This window comes from Centrocercus urophasianus, unplaced genomic scaffold, assembly GCF_019232065.1.
Source record: "Centrocercus urophasianus isolate 14NV4802_14NV808 unplaced genomic scaffold, USGS_Curo_1.0 seq_32, whole genome shotgun sequence".
Classification (NCBI taxonomy): domain Eukaryota; kingdom Metazoa; phylum Chordata; class Aves; order Galliformes; family Phasianidae; genus Centrocercus; species Centrocercus urophasianus.
This window is the reverse complement of record NW_024884889.1, coordinates 491,744-511,442: the sequence shown is the minus strand read 5'-3', so window position 1 is coordinate 511,442 and position 19,699 is coordinate 491,744. Positions and strand designations below refer to the sequence as shown.

Genomic DNA, 19,699 nt, shown 5'->3' with positions numbered 1-19,699 from the left:
AGAGACTGACAATAGCTTTGCAGAATCATATAGGGAAAGGAACTGTAAAAATTATTGTTTATGTTCCTAACACATGAAGCACTTAAACAAAACACTGACTTTCAGATATCAAATTTATCTAAAATTGAATTTGCAAGATATTCATCCTCAATAAAGGAACAAGAAGCGTTTCAAAAAGACTGAAGGATTAACTGAATGAATAAACATTTCAGAAAGGACATTAGGATCAAAAAGATAAAGTACAAGTAGACTACAGGATGACTGTCATGTTGCTAACATGACAAGGGCAGCCTGTCCTGTTTGAAATATTTAGCATCCAAACAAAGGTGTCAAAGCCTAGTGATGAGGCAAGAAAACTCAATTCAGAAATCTCAAAAATCTTGCTAGTCAGCCTTCGGATAGAAAACTAAAACAAGGTATAAAATGGAAAACAGAAGGATGAAACTGGAAGAAAACATAATCACTATACAGTTAACATAAGATTAAAACAGGAGTAAGACAGTACAAGTGTAATATTCTCCTTCATCGCTAACAAAGAGTTGTAGAAGTTCAGTTTAGGATGGGATTCTTCAGTCTCATTCTCTCAACTTGCTTGCACAGGCAAATGGCCTGCTCAGCTCTCAGCTTGTCATTCTACATGTTAATATTCAAGCTGCACATGAATTTGATGAAGTTTGGCACAAAAGCGAGCTCCTGCTCTTTTCAAAATCAAGCCCACTGAACTGTTCATTGAAATGTGCTGATGATCAAATAGGAAGAGCCTAAGGCTGTGCAATAGCACTTCTATCTTGTTTTACCCTGGCAACAGAGGAAAAAAACCAATTCTATCATTCCAGTCTGCATCACCTAAAAAAAATCAGTGGATATCTTCGACGGCTTTAATTCACCTCAGAATTTAAATGGTATGAAGTTGCAAACTAAAAATGGAATTGAAGCAGAAGAATGCACAACATCTGGCTTTTAAAGGAACAGAGCACCCTGGAAACTTTTGGTTACAAAGTTAACAGCAGCTACTAAAAACTTAAGCATTTACTGTAGGTAATCATTCCCTTAATAAAAACATATACGAATATATAGAAAGCCCATGATGGGATTGAAGTAACAGGTCATATAATGTAAATTTATTGACATCACAAATTGAACATGCTAGTCTAAACCTAATGGCTCAAAAAAAAAAAAAAAAAAAAAAAAAAAAAAAAAAAAAAAAAAAAAAAAGGCCAGCAAAACAAATCAACCAACCCAAAACTGAAACAATCTCCTCAGAAACAGCTGGTGCAAATTACTGCAGAAAGCAGTAATTAAGGCCAATGGTCTGAATTTACTCCTTCAGGACTGCACCAAGCTCACTATTCCTTTGTTTTCCTCTTAACTCTTGCAGTTATTTGATTCAAAGATCAGAACTCAGCTCTTTGAAAAGGGATGAGGTTTTATCCTTCTAACTCTGCAATATTTCTCACTTCTCAGTGGAACGTCAGAAATCTGAGTCTTCCAGGTATTTCTGCAGCCAATGTAACAGGAGTCGATCACGTAGTTCTGGTGCCGAAGGAAACTAATTTAAGATCTTGGAGACTTATCACTCCATTCCAATCATCTGAGATTTTCTGCATCGTCAGAAAGATTAAGAGCAAAAGCTGAAACCCACTAACCATATATTTACACATTTGTGTCCCCAAAACTTTGGTCTCATTGAAAACAAGAGAAGAAGGTGATGGCAACAACGAGGTTAAAACTAATGTAAAAGACTGAAGATACAGAAATAACGTACAAACATTTCTCTACAAGTGTTACACAAGAAATATTCTGACATCTCGTTTAAGAAAATAGTTTGTTGAATCAGTCTTTGTTTGCCTTATTTATTTTTGAGCTTCTGTCAACAGCTTAATTACCAATAGCAAATACTGCTGTAGTGGCTGTCCCATGTTCTGGGCTACATACAGCTCGGCTAATGAACCTACCAAAAAGAGAAGGAAGACAGAGATTAGCTGGAAACGCAAGTGGAAAAACAGAAGTAATACATCACATTTTGGAAAAAGAGCTGATGCGAAGACTTACAGAAAACAAGAAAGAAAAATTTGAGGAAAAGTAATGGAAGAGTAGGTTTTTCAGTATTGCTCTTCATTTTCTCAAAATAAATAGCACTTGTTAATCAAGGAACAGACTAGGGGACAATTTTTCATCTGCCCAATTAAATGATCACTTGAAGTAAAAACTGTTCTTCTGAAGATGCAAACAAAATCACACCAATTTATTTCACATTTCTATTGGCAATTGCATTCGGATGGATGCAAGGATGCAATTCCCTGGGGCACTGACAGACAGAAGGATTTAATCTAGACTTCAAGTCCTCATCAGGTATCAGATTATTCAAAAAATAAATTAACATATGCAGTCTGTAGCAATGTGGCTATGAACAGATGTTTTCCTTCATTTGACTCAAGAAATATGGCACCATTCCCCAGGTACTCATCATAACTTACACTGAAAGTAACCCTTAACCAATTAATCTGCCCAACAGCTTAGTTTTTGACTTCATATTTCATCGCAGGCAAAATCCAGGTGCAATCACAATGCCAGTTTAAATTCTTCGAGATAACTTGGTTGATTTTGTATGTGGCAGATTAGGAAGTACTCACAAAGAGCCAGTGGAAGAGAAGTTGAATGTGATAGTTCAGATGGAGGAGTACAAAGAGCAGCTCGTACCACCACAGATAAACACAGACATCTAAGAATAAACCTAAGAATGAACTATTGCATTTTACTGGCATCTCTAATTCTCCAGAACATGCTTTCACATTCTGACTCTGATGAAAAATGATAAGACAAAAATAAAGAGAATTCAATGCTGTCAAGTAATTCTCCAAAGAAAAACAGTCTTGAGTTAAAAAAGGTAAAAAGTTCCCTTAAAACCCATCTACTCTTCCTTATTTACCCTGCAGAGAAATCATAATCCTGCAAGTGATGAAATCACAGCACGTTACCTTGGTAAGTGATAACTCAAATTCAGTCTTAAGAGTCAACTAAAAAGTCAGACTGCATGAAAAGGCAGGCCAAGAAAGGTATAACTCACACTGAAAGCTAACTACAAGAAAATGGTGCCACAAGCATTTCTGATTAAAAAGATTCCATACTACAAATACAGCCATGTTGGGAAAAAAAAGAATAAGATCATTCAGTGACAATATTGAGACTGCAAATACAAACCTATCTTCACAACCTTCAAGTATGTTTAATGGTAATACTTGCAGTTACAGGAATACGTTATTGCTCAAAAATATCAAATTACCCTCAGAACTTTTTCTACTGTCTAAAATGAATGCATGTTGTGTTCTTTGCACTCTTCTTCGTTGTTTATTAGATGCTATACAAAATTCTGTATTGTAACAGGCAGGTTCACTAATACAAGGAAACATTTTATCCCATAATTTAAGGCGCATTTTTCAAAAATTTGATCAAGTTCTGTGTATTTCCCATTTTTCTTACAAACAGCAGCACAACTTTACATACTATCAGCTCCAGGACTGAAGCATTTTCAGATTTTAAGATCTATCTGTGCCCATACATTCAGGCATTACTCAACCTGGTTATGCTCATATTATGGTATAATATATATGCACATGATATTGCAAACTTCTCACGTGCATGCTGCTTGTGAATTGAATGTAGTATAAAATTGTAATATTTTAGAAAAAGTACACTCTTACTTTATATACAAGAAAAAGTTATCAACTGCTGCAACTAGTCTTCAAATATAAAAGGAGGAGAGTTAAGGTTTAATTTAATTTTAACCCCAAACATTATCTCCATCATATGTAGGTGATTCTTCACATCAAACTGTAATGAGATGCAGAGACTAACAAAACAAAATCATGCTTTCATGAAGAGATCAAGCACGAAAAAGTCCCCCCACAAATCTCCTACAGGGTGCAAGTGTTGCAAAACACTCCACGCAACTCAAAAGATGCACCAACTCCACTGTCACGTAAGGGCACTGGTACTGACTCAAGAGGCATTGAGAAGACAATGAAATGTGAGATACATTTATAAGAGAAATTTATCGCAGTACCACAAGCCTAGGTCATCTCCAGAAGACAACTTCTTAGTTGAACAAAACACAGTATAATTTTCTAACCATTACAATCATCATTATTGCTTACCAAGAGGCATTCCTCATTCTATTTGATGAACTATCATAATACTTAAAAGGAAATGTAAGGGTTTTTTATTTTGTGAGCTAAAAATTCCAATGAATATTTAATTCGCCTGTGTAGGGTGTGAGCCTACAATCAAAGCTAACAGTACTGTTTTTTTACAACTGTAGTGAAATTGCACTGGTGCTAGTTAAGTACATTTCATGCATTACACTGAAAAACAGATTTTCAGGAAGTTGAAAATAGTGAGGGAAAACTAGTAAACATTCACTTGCTAGCGAACTAGTAAACATTCACTTGCTAAGTGTTTTTGCTTGTATGAACAGAAGGAATAAAAACATGAAGATAATCCTAAATCATAATTTTTCAAGACTGGATTAAAATAATAAGAATAGCAATCTCTAATTTTGTTCCCTAGTGAAAAATACTTTTAACCATTGGAGTACAGAAAAAAAAACAGCATGTGACTCTCAGTACAAACATACTGTAAGTAACAGGAAATCTATGCGAGTATACTACAGCTTTATCTGCAAAACAGAATTAATTGGCATCCTGAGTTTCAACTAATAGTAGAAAAATCAGTTAACACCAGGAGGAGAAGAGCGAGGCACAAGAAAAATGCATTTCATTCTTTTAAACAAAATCAGTATGGATGAGTTCATTTTCTAAAGATTGTTTCAAGTTGACAATTAGATCTACCTTGCCATTAAGACTGTTGTATATTCTTATCTAAAGGTCTGAAAAACGTAGGAAGCTTCTTTGAAAAAAGCTACTTCTGTTGATAAAAGCTTTTATCTGCAATTGAATAAACCAGACTACTGCCATTGAAAGCTATGACTAGGCAAATCTTTTCTGTCAGCAATCTCAAAGATGCTATTTGGCTCCTTTATCTCATTTTTCTGTGGCTTTTCCCATTTGTAGTTACACTAGTTAACAATTATTAAAAAAAATAGAAATAAAGAAAACAGAAACAAAAAAAATCATAGCAAAAGGTTGCTTACTGCCTGCATGCTTGCAATCTGCTGCTGAGGGGTCAATTTCACCATCTTTAACCTTGCCGCTGTTGTCTTTTTCAAGCAGTTTGTCCACCATGGCAATAACACAGTTTAAACTCTTCCCCACATTGGCCCACACCCTGTCCTGAAAAGAGCATAATATAATCACTGCACATTACTGAAAAAGGATAAAGAGACAAAACCAACTTCTTATCGAAACATTAAAATGGAGACAATTTACAGAAAAATTAGGTGTCAGCATATTACCATTTTTCTCATTCTACAGGCAGTTTAAGCCTGTTACATGGACTGAATGACAACTGTAATCATGTTGCTTTTTTTTAAATATTAAAAGAAACAGTTCAAATTCTATACGAAAATGCATGCGAAGCTATTTATTTCAGGTTCAATCACAGGGAACTGAGCAGATTATCTGTTTGACTTTATACACTAAAGGTATAGACACACAAGTCCTTGACAAATCAAATCCTGTGGGCAACAAGCTATTTCACCACGGTACTTCACAACCTCTTTTTAGTAATTCAACATATCCTCTATTTTATCACTTGGCGTAGTTTGTTAATACAGATGTAAAATTAAAAGAATAATTAACAATTTGCTGTCATGACACATTTGAGGTATCATCTGAGGTAATTTCAGCTTTGTCCTGCACCTCTCACAAAGGCTGCAATTATGAGTCGTACACTGAGTTTACAATAAATACGAGAAATCCAGAAATAATAATGCTGCAGAAGAAAATCCGTACAAGCAGAAAAGGAGAGAGAATGTGGAGGGAGAAAAAGAGTTACCACAGAATAGATACAGGCAGGGTCCCATCATGTGCTGCGTGGTGCAGAATTCAAAGCTCTTGCACATAGACTAACAGGGTAGAATAAGAAAAAAGAATGCAACCAAGCAATACAAGAAATGAAGTTGCACACAAGACTCATAGTCAGAGTAAAAAAAAAAAAAAAAAAAAAAAAAGAAAAAACCTAACAACCAAACCTGAAACAACACACATACATGCAAAGTCATTCTTATGCTGATACAGAGCAATCAGCTTTCTTGATGGTTAAGAACGGAAAGATACAATCAATACTCTTTTCTTCTTTACAATGACCAAAAGTTTAAGGTACACATCAGGCTTTAAGACATAAAAACGGATGTGCAAAAAGACAACGTGAGAGAATGGCAGGGAAAGCAACTGAAAACTCAAAGAAATATCACAGTTCCATATAAGTGGCAGCACTTGAAAGTTGTGTGAGTGCAAAGAAAGAACTACTACTAAGGCAAACTTATTAAAGATTTACTTCCAATTGCATGTCACAACTCTTAGGCCAGTCTCCGACACCAACAGAGGGATCTCACCTTTCTACATTCCTTCCACTTGAGGGCACACACACCCTGTGACAAATGGGCATTCTGCCTGGAGAGACACAACGCAAATCTACACATAGAGAAGCATGTACGTGCTGGAAACACATGGCAACACAGATCATGGCTCTCCAGCTCAGAATACAGAGGAAAACTCAGAATTGGAAAGAATTTGTAGGGCTGCCGCAAGAGCGAGTGAGCTGATGTACAATTGGCAATAAACTGTATTTAATCCACAAATACATTTTTGAGAAGTACTGCATTTGTAGTACAATGCAACAAGTGGAAATATTTGCGCTTGTACACAAGAAATATACTCCTACATATGTTCCTGAAATCCGCATGCACAGATGCAATTAAAAGTCAAAAATAGAGGACAGGTAGAATTTAATGAGAAATTAATTCTCATGCAAGTACCTAAAATATTCCTGAAAAATTTTCACAGTATGGATGAAATGATTGTTTTCCAGCCCCCACAAGCATTAGTTTTGGGAAAACAGGTGACGTCTAATGTTGCAAATAGTAAAAATCCAAGCTCAAAAGAGCTCCAAGTTTTACTGGAGAATGGCAGAGAGCATCAGTCTTCATAATCACTGAAGTTGCTAAGGTATATGAGCTCAAATCATTCAGCACAGCTGCAGGAACATAATTTCCCTTTCCTCCCTCTGCTGGGGCAGTTCAATCCTAACACAAACAGTGCTAAGTTGTTAACGCAAATAAGTGCTTTAGTTCATTTAGGAAGGAACACTTCTCCATGTAAACCAACTTTTAACCTAGCATTAAGATGATGTCTACAGAATATTCACACAAACATTCCCTGAGGGTTTAGAAGATTCATAAACATCTGTTGACAGAAAGCTCATTTTTATTATCACACATCTGGCCATTTCACATGACAGCAAGTGAAACAGAGCAAAAGCTTGTTGTCCCCAAGCTCTTTCTCTCCAGATACGAGGTTCTTACGATTCAAAGTTATCACTATATGCAGACATAGACATATGCAGAAGTAGATGTGTCTATCATTTGCGGTGATGTTATACTGTCTACATCAAATACGGCCTCATTGTAAAGAGCACATCTTGAGTAAAATTGTTCTCTCCAATCAATGAAAATCAAGTGACTCCTTGCTCTTTTACATAAGAGATGATACACAAATTTCACATTCCTTCTTCTCCCTCGCCTTTCACGTGTCTTCCTTTAGCCTAGCACACCTTCCAGTCACCTTGCATGTTCTTAAGCAATTTATTTTCCGCTTGCCTATAAAATGTGTCACTAATTATCATTTTGCAGCGTGTGTCAGATTAAAACACAAAACACACTCTGTCTTATAAGCCTTCTGCGTGAAGTTAGGATGGGGAAGAAAATAATTGCTATTTCTTCATACATCGAAGTGCTGAGACCTTAGGTTCTTCAACAGGATGCTTCTTCCCTGACAGCAGTTGCCACAGAGCTAACTGGGTGTTTATTCCAGTGGTGTCAACAACCAAGAGAAATAAGATTTCTGGCTCATTCCTTTCTGCCTCTTTAAACTCGTAAGTCAAACTAATGACAGAAAAAATGTGCAACAAGGCTTGACTGTGCCAGGACAAAGCAGACTGGGATAAATCTATGGCATGTTGACACTGAGATGTGCCCTTTCACATACAACACTACTGTTGCACACTTTACTTGAGCAAAGTTTTGACGCAGCAACTTCATCACTCAGCGCTATGGAGACTCTGTTTTTGAGGTGCAACTTGGGTTCATATCCGTATACTATATTAAAGCCCTTCAGAGGTGTGCTCATAGATAAAGCGAGTATTTTAACTAACGTTCACAATTAAAATCCTGTTGTAATATGACAGTGCTTTGGAATGGAAAGTATACATGGGTCAGTACTTCAGAACAATATCTGAACACCATGCCAATATTTGTAAATAATTTACCGGAAATGATATTTTATGGTCACATTAGGTAGTCTGTCAGAAATGTGGAGCAGAAACAGCTCCAAGGGGCAATGTGCCTACCTTTTCTTGTATAATGCATGACAACATGCACTGTTCCCTCCCAGGTTCTAGGATATTAGAAGCAGCTGGCAAGAGAAGAGGAGAGTATCCAGAGGCAAACTAATGCTCTCAAGTTAAATATTTTTCCTTCAACAGCACTGCTGTATTACTGCCTACATACAGCACACCAATATAAACAGCTCAATCCATACTGCCGTCAGCTACACTGGGATCAATATCTGTACTTGATATCAAAGCAGAGGTACAGCACGGCACTGCTACAGAGAAGAGGAAGGTTATTTGGAAAACATCACTCACACAGTGAAAGGGCACTGTGTGCAGTTAGGAAATGGGGAACTATTCCTTAAGACAAATTTGGGTGCCTAAGAAGGAAGAGATCTTCACAAGTTGTTTCAGTATTGCGCTTTGAATTCACTTTTGTGATGTTTGTGGGATAATGCAGACTTTGAAAGAAGATGGAAAGGACTCAGTGCAAAGAGTTGTTGGACATCTAGATTTTGGACAACTGCAAAATAGAAATCTAAGTTACAAAAACAACTCCTGGTAATAGTGGAGAGAACAGCAAAGCAACAAAGGAGAATATAGTACCCTGCATAAAAATAATTTTCTTCTTTTATATCTGGCTTTCAGAGTAGATTAAGCTTTTTTTTTTTTTTTTTTTTTTTCAAATTTTATATGTGATTCTTCTATTTCCAACATAGTGTCAGCTTGATTATTAAAACTCACATTATTAATACCTGCATTTTAATAAAGAAATAAATATCAATGGAAGCCTAACACCTAATCTTCAAATCCAGGAAAAGGACAACACTTCTTTAAGATTTATAATGTTTGGTATTGACTCAGACCCAGTTTATTAACTCAGAAAATATCTAGGGATGTACTTACATTTAATCAAGAAAGTAATTTTACTAATTCAGCAAGAAAAAAAATCCAATGCTGTAAACTAATGCGTTTCTGTGATTTAGTGATTGGGTGCAAATATCTGGCAGAAAAATATCAATTAAAAAAATAAAATATAGTTCAGCTATCTTCTCTGCAGCAGCAGAATTAGTACATTAAAATACAATTTGCACAAAAATTTCCATTCTCCCTTTTGTCAAATGTATTGTGACATTCATTTTACCGAATGCCTTGTCAGCTGCGATCAAACATTTAGGTTTCAATTTCAAATAAACAGAGACAGTTCTAGTAGCCAGGTTGCAGGAAAGAAACCATGAAAAATGAATTCAAGGTTTTAAAGTCAGCACAGAAACAAAAAGAATGAGTTAGTTATTTATTGTTTAATTCTCATGTCTTCCTAATGAATGGGCAGAGAGATAATTGTCTTTTCTCTTCAAGCCACATTCTTCTTATTTTATTTATGGTATGGATAAAAGCTACCATTTCGGTGTAGGTACTATAGCTCACAGTTATTAATTATTTACAAATAGATTACTACGTCTGAATCCTTTATATTAAATGAGAATACAGTGATGAACTGAATACAGTATGAACCTGAACCGAATAAAAATAACTGGAGTTGGGGGTATATGTAACAAAGAAGCAGATCTTTTGTGAACACATCTACCAAATTATTTAATTTACAAAGCCTCAGCCACAAATAATATACATCTTTGAAAGACATAACAAGAAAGCTAAAATCTGAAACCCGTGTTTGGTTTGTTTTACGCAATCTCAGATATCTTCTAGGAACTAAGTCAATGAGAAAACCTCTCTGTTTTGCTAAGACTTAATTCATGCACGTTGAAACTATTTATGTTCAGTCTTGGCCAAAAAAAATCCCGATATCAGTGCATGCCTTTTCAACCTTCTTAAATGTGTCTAATCAAGAGAAAGATAAAAGTAAACAACGCTTATTCTTCTGTTTATACAATAAGACATTAATCATCCTCTCTATTACTTGCTCCTCTAAGCTGTTGCACTGAAGCACACTGCAGTTAGGAAACTTATTTAAGTTAGTTTTAGGGAAGTATATCATCTTTAAATTCCAGTAACTCAAAATATATTTGAAAAATATTGTTTAATACTTCTGAATTACTTTCCCAACGAAGCGTGACAAACTTACTAGGGCTTCCATTTGTTTATGCTTATTTTCAGGTTTTGGGATGCAATACCAACCAAAAATATTCCAGCTACTTACCCACTCTTCCTCATCATACTCAGAATGATGGGGTATAGAGTCCTGTCTTTTAACCTGAGATGGATGATCCTGATGCTTCAGGTCATCCCCCTCTTCTGCACAGTTTCTAGGCACAGCTGGTTTCTTGAGGACACAGCCAGGTCGGGCTGTATATAGTGCTAAAAGGGCACTTCTGACCAGCTGATCCTTAAATGCATGCACAAACAACTCTGTCTAGAGATAAAGGAAACAAAAATGAATACAAGGTTAGGACAAATAATTTAACAGAGCATTAAAGCAATTACAACGGTGAATTATTCTTAGATAGGGAAGTTTGTGCTTCTGGTCAGTCCAAGGAACAGAAAGCAAGAAACAGCAAAAAATAAGGAACAATTCAAGAGCTTCTATGACATCACATTCTTATCGCTCTAAGACTTAACTAACACAACAGTAAAGTATCTGTATTAGAAATTACCACCTTTTTATACAATCCTGCTTTATTTAAGCTTCAAATTTTTCCTGCAGCAACAACACCAGCTCTAAAAGCATCCAACTACTTTCCAGTCATTTATAGGTGTCAGACAAAATCTGATTAACAAATCATAGAATTGCAGAATGGCCTGGGTTGAAAAGGAACGCAACCACCACTGAGTTTCAGCTCCCCTGCAGCGTGCGGGGTCACCAAGCACCAGACCAGGCTGCCTAAAGCCACATTCAGCCTGGCCTTGAATGCCTCCAGGGATGGGGCATCCACAACCTCCTTGGGCTGAGATCTCCTTATATAAAAAACACTCCGCTCTGCACTGTTGAAATTCAAGTACCTGCAAAAGCAGCGTTGCCAAGTACAAGTTGTGATTCCTATACGTATCAGTCCAGACTTCTGAAAAAAGGAAGGAACCCCTGAAGTAATTTTTCCAGACTCAATACAATTATAACAATAAGATGTTACTTATTATATAATTATAACAACATTACATAATTATTAAATTATATAATTGTTATTATTATAACAATAAGATGTTACTTATTGACAGTCTAACATTTCGAAGTTCTCCTTTTTGACTCTAACAGCTTGAAGTTGATCTTATTTTTAAAAACTTCCCGTCTCCCTGCATTATTTCCTTCTATCACAACAAAAAAAAAAAAGTCAAAATGATAACATTCATCCTTTTTGCATATGGTCTTCAGCATCTCCTGCCTCTGTTTCTGTATAACAGCATAAACCACCTAACTGTTATTTTCTAAGTCATTCTCAAGTTACAATCAATTTACAATATGTAGTGTGATATCTGAGACAGATTAATTCAGGGATGTGAATATAAGTTGGCATTTCACATTTCGCTAATTCTGCTGTATCACAAAGCAAAAGACTTTTGGAGACACCATCATAAAAAGGTTTTAAAAAATAAGATAGGATTGTAGATGTGATTATTACAACATGCTACATCTCCAGAGTTGACTTGTGTCAACTAGTATGGAAAATCCTCACTACATGAGTTTTCACATATCGTCAGCACAATGAAGTCATGCAGAAAAGCATGAAACTGATCTTACCCCTACAAGCAATTGGGTGTGCTATTGGTCAACTTTTTTTTTTTATCCTGGTATAAGACTGTGACTCTCAACTTTTAGTTTAGATTGACAACCTTCAAGAACTGCCTTTCGAAGAGCACTGGTCCCCCACACTCAGTGTTTGCCACGCGCAATCACTTCCCGCTGTCATACACATAGGGCCCCGTTTCCGCTATTTCTCTGAAGGGTGCTGGCTCATTCACACCATCAGTTGACGCAACCAACTGAACCACAGAGAGCGAGGCGCAAGCACACATGCCTTCTCATTATGCAGCAGCAATCACAAGCAAAGCAGCGGAGACAGCTGGAGGAGTCAATTTTAGTTACTTCAGCAATGGTCATCAGACAATCTGTCTGAGATGGGACAGCATGCACCCTGCCAGTTTAACACAGCTCAACCAGGCTACTGTACCTTCTATCTCTGGTCAGGGCCTGTGATTCACAAGAGACAATGAAATACTGTTTCTCATTCCTTCCGCTCCATAATTTTTTGAATTTATTTACCCTATCGGAGGGATTTAATTGATTTCCTATTTGCCGGACTGTCATGTACAGCTTCAGACAGTGAACTACCTTTGCACACATTCTTAAATAAACAAGCACACACAAAGTATATGCCTGTAGAGTGATGAGCCTAAACAAGCAGTTACACAGAGCTAGGAAATACTAAAAATCAAGATTGCCTGGCTAAGCTTTCTTCAGCTCTTTCATGCTTCTTATGCAAAGTCCAGAAGATAAAGCCAAGGAAAAGAAAACAAAAAAAAGAAAAGAACAGGAGCAGGATCTGAGGGCATTGGTTGATGGAACACTCAACATGAGCTGCCAACCCAGAAGGCCAAACGTGTCCTGGGTTGCATCATGAGAAGAGTGACCAGCAGGACGAGGGCACCCAGTTCTGGAGCACCCAACACAATAAAGATACGGGGCTTACAGCAGCCTTCCAGAACCCAAAGGGAGCCTACTGGAAAGCTGGGAAGGGACTTTTTAGAAGTGCAGTAGGATGAGTGGAAACAGTTTTAAACTTGAAGAGGATTTAAGCAAAATTCTAGTAAGAACTTCTTTACTGTGTCAGTGGTGAGACACTAGAACAAGCAGCCCAGTGACGTTGTGGATGCATTCAAGACCAGGCTGGATGGGGCTGTGAGCAACTTGGTCTAGTGGGAGCCATCCCTACCTAAAGCAGAGGGACTGGAAGTGAATAATCTCATATGTCCCTTCCAACCCAAACCATTTGAAGATTCAAGGAAAACAAACGCCCTTAAGTTCTAAGTGTTAGTCTCCATCTTCCTGGAAATCTTTCTCCCAGTTTCTTCCAGTACTCCTTCCCAGTGTTTTATCCAGGCCATTTTGACTAGTATTTACTTCACTTTTACATGCCTTTACTCAAACTATTCTTTTTCTTTGGTTTCCTGCCTCTGTAGCCCTCTAAAAGCCAACTGACATTTAGACCACAATGCTCTAAAGAATTGAAAATGTTTTATGTAATTAAAGCTTTAGCTGCTGAGGTTGGACACGAGACGTCCCTGCTCTTCCGCAGAAACTTTTCAGAAAAAGAACTCTTCTTGATCACAGAATAGTAGGGGTTGGAAGGAACCTTTAGAAGATTGAGTCCAATCCCTCTGCTAAAGCAGCTTCCCTATAGCAGGTCACTCCGGAAGGCATATGGATGTGTCCTGAATATCTCCAGAGGAGACTCCACAACCTTTCTGAGCAGCTTGAAGGCTTCACCACTCAGAGTTAAGAAGTTCTTGCCTGTGTTAATATAGAAGTGCCTGGGTTCCAGTTTCAGCACATTTCCCTTGTCCTACTGTTGATGTCATTGAAAAGAGATCATCCCCACCAGTTGACTGCTGCATTTTAAATTGTTTTGAGAGTCCCCCCTCAGCCTTCTCTTCTCTAAAGTGTCACAGGTCTCTCCGCATTAGATCCCTAATGGGCGAACAGAGAACGCATGAAAATTCGCTGCAACTAAAACTCACAAGGTTTTGAAATAATAACCTAAGAAACACAAAGTCATGATTTTTAAAGTTAGCATCAGGACTTCTGGACTTAATTTGAGATTCTTCTGTGATTAGGCACAATCAATACTATTTAACTCTCAGGCAATTTTATCAGACCCATTTTACCTCTTCACTAATTTAGTACCTGAGGGAAAGGCTACTTAAATACAGACAATTTTCTTATTTGTAGACCTTCAGGACTGCCTCATTGTAGTCTCGAAATTAACTATAAGGCAATTTTGGTTTTTTGTACTTCCAGCCTCCAAATGGTACACACAGTCTAAGCAATATCGCTACCAAACCATACCAATCTTCTATAAAGATGACATAAAATTCTAACTGCAGAATTGTCTTCTCTCACACAGTAATGGGGGAGCTACTTTTTCTGGCTATTCTACAGTTCCTGTCAAAATAGCCCAAACTACTTCTCTGTCATTAGAAATGACAATGCCACGGTTTTGCTGATGCCTTGCATCTCTCTTTCCCCTTCCAGCCTCTTTGAGATCGTATCAGGTTTCTGCATCAGGAATGGTAAACTCAAACAAAAAAAGCTTTCTGTTTCAGAAAGTTGTAAACATTGGGCAATTTTAAGTCAGGAATGCCTACTATGACAGTCATACATATTAGGTAACTCTCTGAAAAGTTTAAGTAATTCAATTTAGATGTAAATATTTTATGGGGAAGAATGTGTTTTAGAAAAGTTGGTATGGAAGTGAATCTCTGTTTTTTTCATATAGAAACTAAAATTCCACCATAATTAAATTCCATTGAATGATTCCTTTGGTTTAGCAGCTATCAACATTTTGCTACATTTTCTTAAAGTTAAATACAGCCAAATTTGCAGAACAACACTATTTATAGAATTTCATTGAAGCCGCAAAACAAGTATATAGAAAGAAACGCAAACTTTCAAGTTCCTTTAGATACTTGACTACAGACTATTTCTGTAAATAAAGATAGGCATAGCTGGAAAATGAATGTATCAAACCTTCTGCAAGCTGCAAATGCTGATACACTTGTCAACAGCTAATGGCTTTTTAAATCAATTAGCAGAAAGTGCTGATAAAAGATTAGTCTTAGAAAAAACTGTACAGTGAATTGCAAATCATACACGGAGAAGTAAAACCTTGATAGAAATATTAGAAAATAAGGTCAATAAAATAAGCGGTGAAATTATTTTCACTTCCAATGCACACGGCCAGTCCTTCCGTTTCTAATAAAATACTTGGCTGTAACTCAAGTTTTACTGCTCCCTAACGTATGGAAACAGCCAGTCTTTATATGAAGCTTAACAATGCCTTGAGTCGAAAACGACACACTTTTTAACAAATTTGAGAAATGTAATTACTGGACAAATATCTTCTCCCAACTTCTTCAAACAGTTGCTTAACTTCAAAATTGGTATCAATTTAAGTAACAGAAAGCTTCTTTCTTACATGTAAAAAGTACACAAAGGGCTCTACAAAATGAAATTCCTCCCTTTTATTTTCAGGCCAAGTTCTCCTTTCCTATATACCCCCACATTTGCAGCAACTCCTCTTTTCCTAAAGTTACTGTGGATTTACACATCTATAACCAAGAGTGACATTTGTCACCCCTGCGGCTCCAGTGCAAAGCCGTCACAGGATGCGGCTGAGCTCAGTATGGAGCTTTGAAACTCTCACACTGAACAACGTGCTGCTGGGACAACGGCTCAACAGACCACAGGGGTTGTCACTTCCCGGTAGCTGAAGATACATTGAAATGGTTATTGATCGTGCTATTAAGTCACATTGAGATCACATTACAGAAGGTAGGGCCCATGAAGCAACAGGGAAATCTTAAAACCCCACTGGTTATAGCTGTAGCACTTAACGTTTTTTGTAGAGAAACATATGCTTAAAATTACTTTGCAGACTTCAGCTAATCTCCAAAATCCCTCTGTGAGACAGGGGGAAAATATTATCTTCTTTAATTTAGAGCTAAAAACCTAAGATGAGGAAGTGCCTACAGCTACAGAAGAAAATAATAGGAGGACAACTAAAACTGAGACCTTCTAGTTCCAACTTCTTCTTCCAAACTGCATCACTTCTGGTCATGCTATTATTTTCACCTTCGTGCACTAGCTTGAACTACCTCCCGTAGGCAGTTGAAGTATCGCAGAAAAATAAATAATATTACAGTTTATCATCCCACAAAATTATCTACAATAACCTATTTTTGATAAACCCTATTACGTGACCACAAGAGGCTAATGAAGACACATGAAATTACATCAGTTATGCTTTCAAATAATGCCAACTCTTACAAGCTCCATTAGTTTTCTATGTGAGTATCTGCAGAAAGGCAAAATACTGTTTTTTTGTTTGTTTGTTTGTTTTTTGATGGCAACATTTTGAAGCTTATTTTAAATTCTATGAAAGGCAACTTATGCTGGAAAAAAGTCCCAGCTGTTACTGAGTTTGTTATTTCATTTTCCACTGCAGCAAAGATTTGAATCTTACTTTTTCTGAAAGCATCTTTAAAGACTGCTTCAAGCTGTCCGGAGAATGCTGGCTTGCAGAATTAAGCAGAAGGTCTGCATGGCTTGATATGAGAGGCTGTAGATGATTGATGTTGCTGAGAACTTCTTTTGCCTTAGCTGTGTTTTCAGGTGAATAGTAAATACACTGGTATCCAGTACTGTAAAAACAGAAAGATAAACGCACATCAAAATGATTTCTGCTATTATTGTGATTAACATGGTAAGATATTGCGAGAATAACGATACTAAAAATTGACATCATTGAAACTTTTCTTCCTTTACCTTAAAGATAAAAAGAAGTCCCTAATTTGAACATCAGAGGAAAATTCAGACTACCAAACATTCTGCTTTCCTTTCATCTGTTCACAAACTACTGCACTTACTCTGCATGGCTTATTTTTGCCTTTCAAATTTAATCCTTTTTTCATTGTATAATTAGTAAATACTGGGGAAAAACACACTATCCTTTCATCTCATTATTCCAAAATACTGTTTTTAGGCAGAGTATATTCCCACCGGTGGAGAAAAAAAAAACACAGCATACAAGACCTGGGTGCACAGTGCATTTTACTCCTAATTTATTCATGCTTCCAACAGGCATGATTTTATTTAACTACTCAGTTAAGAGCTCAAGGAAGAGGACCTAGTGGATAAAAAAAATAGATGTCAGGCCATTCCAACAACCCATACACAAAATGCCTAGCTGGCCATATTACACCCATTAAAACGTATTTAATTACATCACCAAGCTACTCCTGGAAGATTATCAATGACAGAGCATCCCTCAGCTGCCTCAGTATGCATCACTCAACTTTCGTCTTTTGTCTTTTCTTCATTTATCCATACTTTTCTTCAACAACCTTATGCATCTCCCCTTCCCCTCTCTCCTAATTTCAATTCTTCTCTTATCAAGACCTCAATTTTTACACTCATGTAGTCTTTGGAACTTCACTGATTGTAGCTTTTTCATGTCAGTCCTTTTTCAGAGCTCTTCTCTCCCATTTCCCCTTCAGTATCCTTTCCAGTTCCCACTTGTTAGCTTTCTATAAATTAGAAATTAAATTTAATTCAATAAAGGATGCACACACAAATTCAAATGAAGCAACTTCCACAAAATCTACAGCACATAAACCATTTTGCAAATAAGAAAGTCTCAGAAGTAAGCATCTTCCTTAGACACTTGGCTGAGCTACTTTCCCAAGTTACACAATACTAAATCCTGATTTTGTCCCTAATGCCTACATTTATAATATAATTCCTTGTAGAGGTGGTCAGGATGCATAGTATTTAAGCCAGTGAAGCTTTGCTATGATCACTCATGCTATCAACCACATCAAAATTACTGTCTCTAATTCACAGTCCACTGAACTAGTTACTGACTACCAAGTGCGGAGCAGAATTTGCATAGCTCAACAAAAAGAACTGTAGAAACTGCCTTAGTTTTGTAAGAAAAAAAATTCCTAGTAAGAACTAAGGAAATGGTCACAACTCTGCCCTCTAGAAGGCAACACTGCCACTGACAACAGAACTATTGCTCCATCCACTCAACACTCAAGAACAACTGTCTACATTAATTGTCTTAAAAGTCTTGATACTTCACAGCACTGAATCATCTCCGAACGCTCCTTCTGACTTCTCCCTCTCTTTATCAAACAGCCTTTTTTTGCAGGCTGAATTTGGCTAACACTTACCAAGCTCACTGTCTACATATTCTTTCCTGGGATTCCCTTCAGCCCTTAATTACCAGATCTTTTCCATTGATCTCCCATGCCCCAGTGAATGTTGCACCAGAAAAACTACATGTCCAAAGAAAGCGAGCTATTATTTTTCCTGCACAACGTGCCAAGGGATGTTTGAAGTTCTAAGTGAACAAAATGAGTTTCCTTTTAAATAAGTACCCCTAGAACTGAGGCGCCATAGCAATATACACGACAACAAGTAATACAACTTTAAAGCAGCTTTCAAGCTGCTGCTCATCCAATATATGGCTTAGAATATCTTAGAATTCCTGTAGAAACTAGACAAAGGAAATAACAACTAAGAAGAAACTTCTGCATTAGGGCAAAGATCACATAGGTAGGCACAGTGTAAGAAATCTTGTAAGCAATACAGAAATCTATCCTTGAAATATTAAGTAAAATATTGGACCAATATTAACTTTTGAAAGTCTATAGTAGTGTATCACAGGTCAAGTTTCGAAGCCTTCACTCAGCCTGTAAAATGTATTTCATGTATTGACACACATTACTATGTACGCATCACTTTCAGTGGTCATTTCAGTTTTCAAATGGCTTTAATGACAACATTGTGTAATTTTTATAAAGAATATGTCAACTAAATCTGCCATTTCAACTTCAAACTAACAAAGTTCTTGCCTGAAAATAAATACGGCAATATGCTAAGTGTCTCAATTTTTATGACACTCAGGGTAACTCTATACTCCTGTTGTTAACTGAGTCATGTGCGTGACTGAGTTAAATTATCACCATCTGCGACTGGCTTAAAATCTTTTAACAATGAACATTTCACGTTTTTCAAAGTATAAACCGCAGAAGATAACTTCCAGAATACAGTTTAATAACACACAACAAAAAACACAACATAATCTCAAGCTTACATACCTTACAGAAGCTACCAGTGCAGAGGCTTGTTTGAAAGCATCACACGTGTCTCACCTAAAGCTATGACTGTAGAATCATAGAATGGCCTGGGTTGGAAGGGACTCCAAGGATCATCAAGTTCCAGCCCCCCCGCCACACACTTGGCCACCAACCTCTGGATTTGGTTCTAGACCAGGTTGCCTGTTCCAGCAACTCACCGCACTCTGCAAAGAACTTCCCTTTGACATCCAGTCAAAAATTTCCCTTCTTGAGCTTAAAACTATTCCCCCTTGTCCTATCAAAACTCAACTGATTACAGAAAAAGAAAAAAAAGAAAAAAAAGAAAAAAAAGAAAAAAAAGAAAAAAAAAGAAAAAAAA

General features: G+C 36.9%; 1 protein-coding gene across 6 annotated transcripts in view; it reads right to left on the bottom strand.

Annotated features, from left to right (window-relative positions):
• The window catches only part of INPP4B (inositol polyphosphate-4-phosphatase type II B), a 270,565-nt gene that overhangs the window by 53,989 nt on the left and 196,877 nt on the right, over positions 1–19,699 (bottom strand). For all 6 annotated transcript variants that reach the window (XM_042829798.1, XM_042829801.1, XM_042829802.1 and 3 more), the window contains 3 exons: positions 16,701–16,878; positions 10,667–10,879; positions 5,150–5,288 (listed from right to left, as the gene is read on the bottom strand). In XM_042829798.1, the coding sequence (XP_042685732.1) occupies positions 5,150–5,288; positions 10,667–10,879; positions 16,701–16,878 (530 nt within the window). The remainder of the gene's footprint in view (positions 1–5,149; positions 5,289–10,666; positions 10,880–16,700; positions 16,879–19,699) is intronic.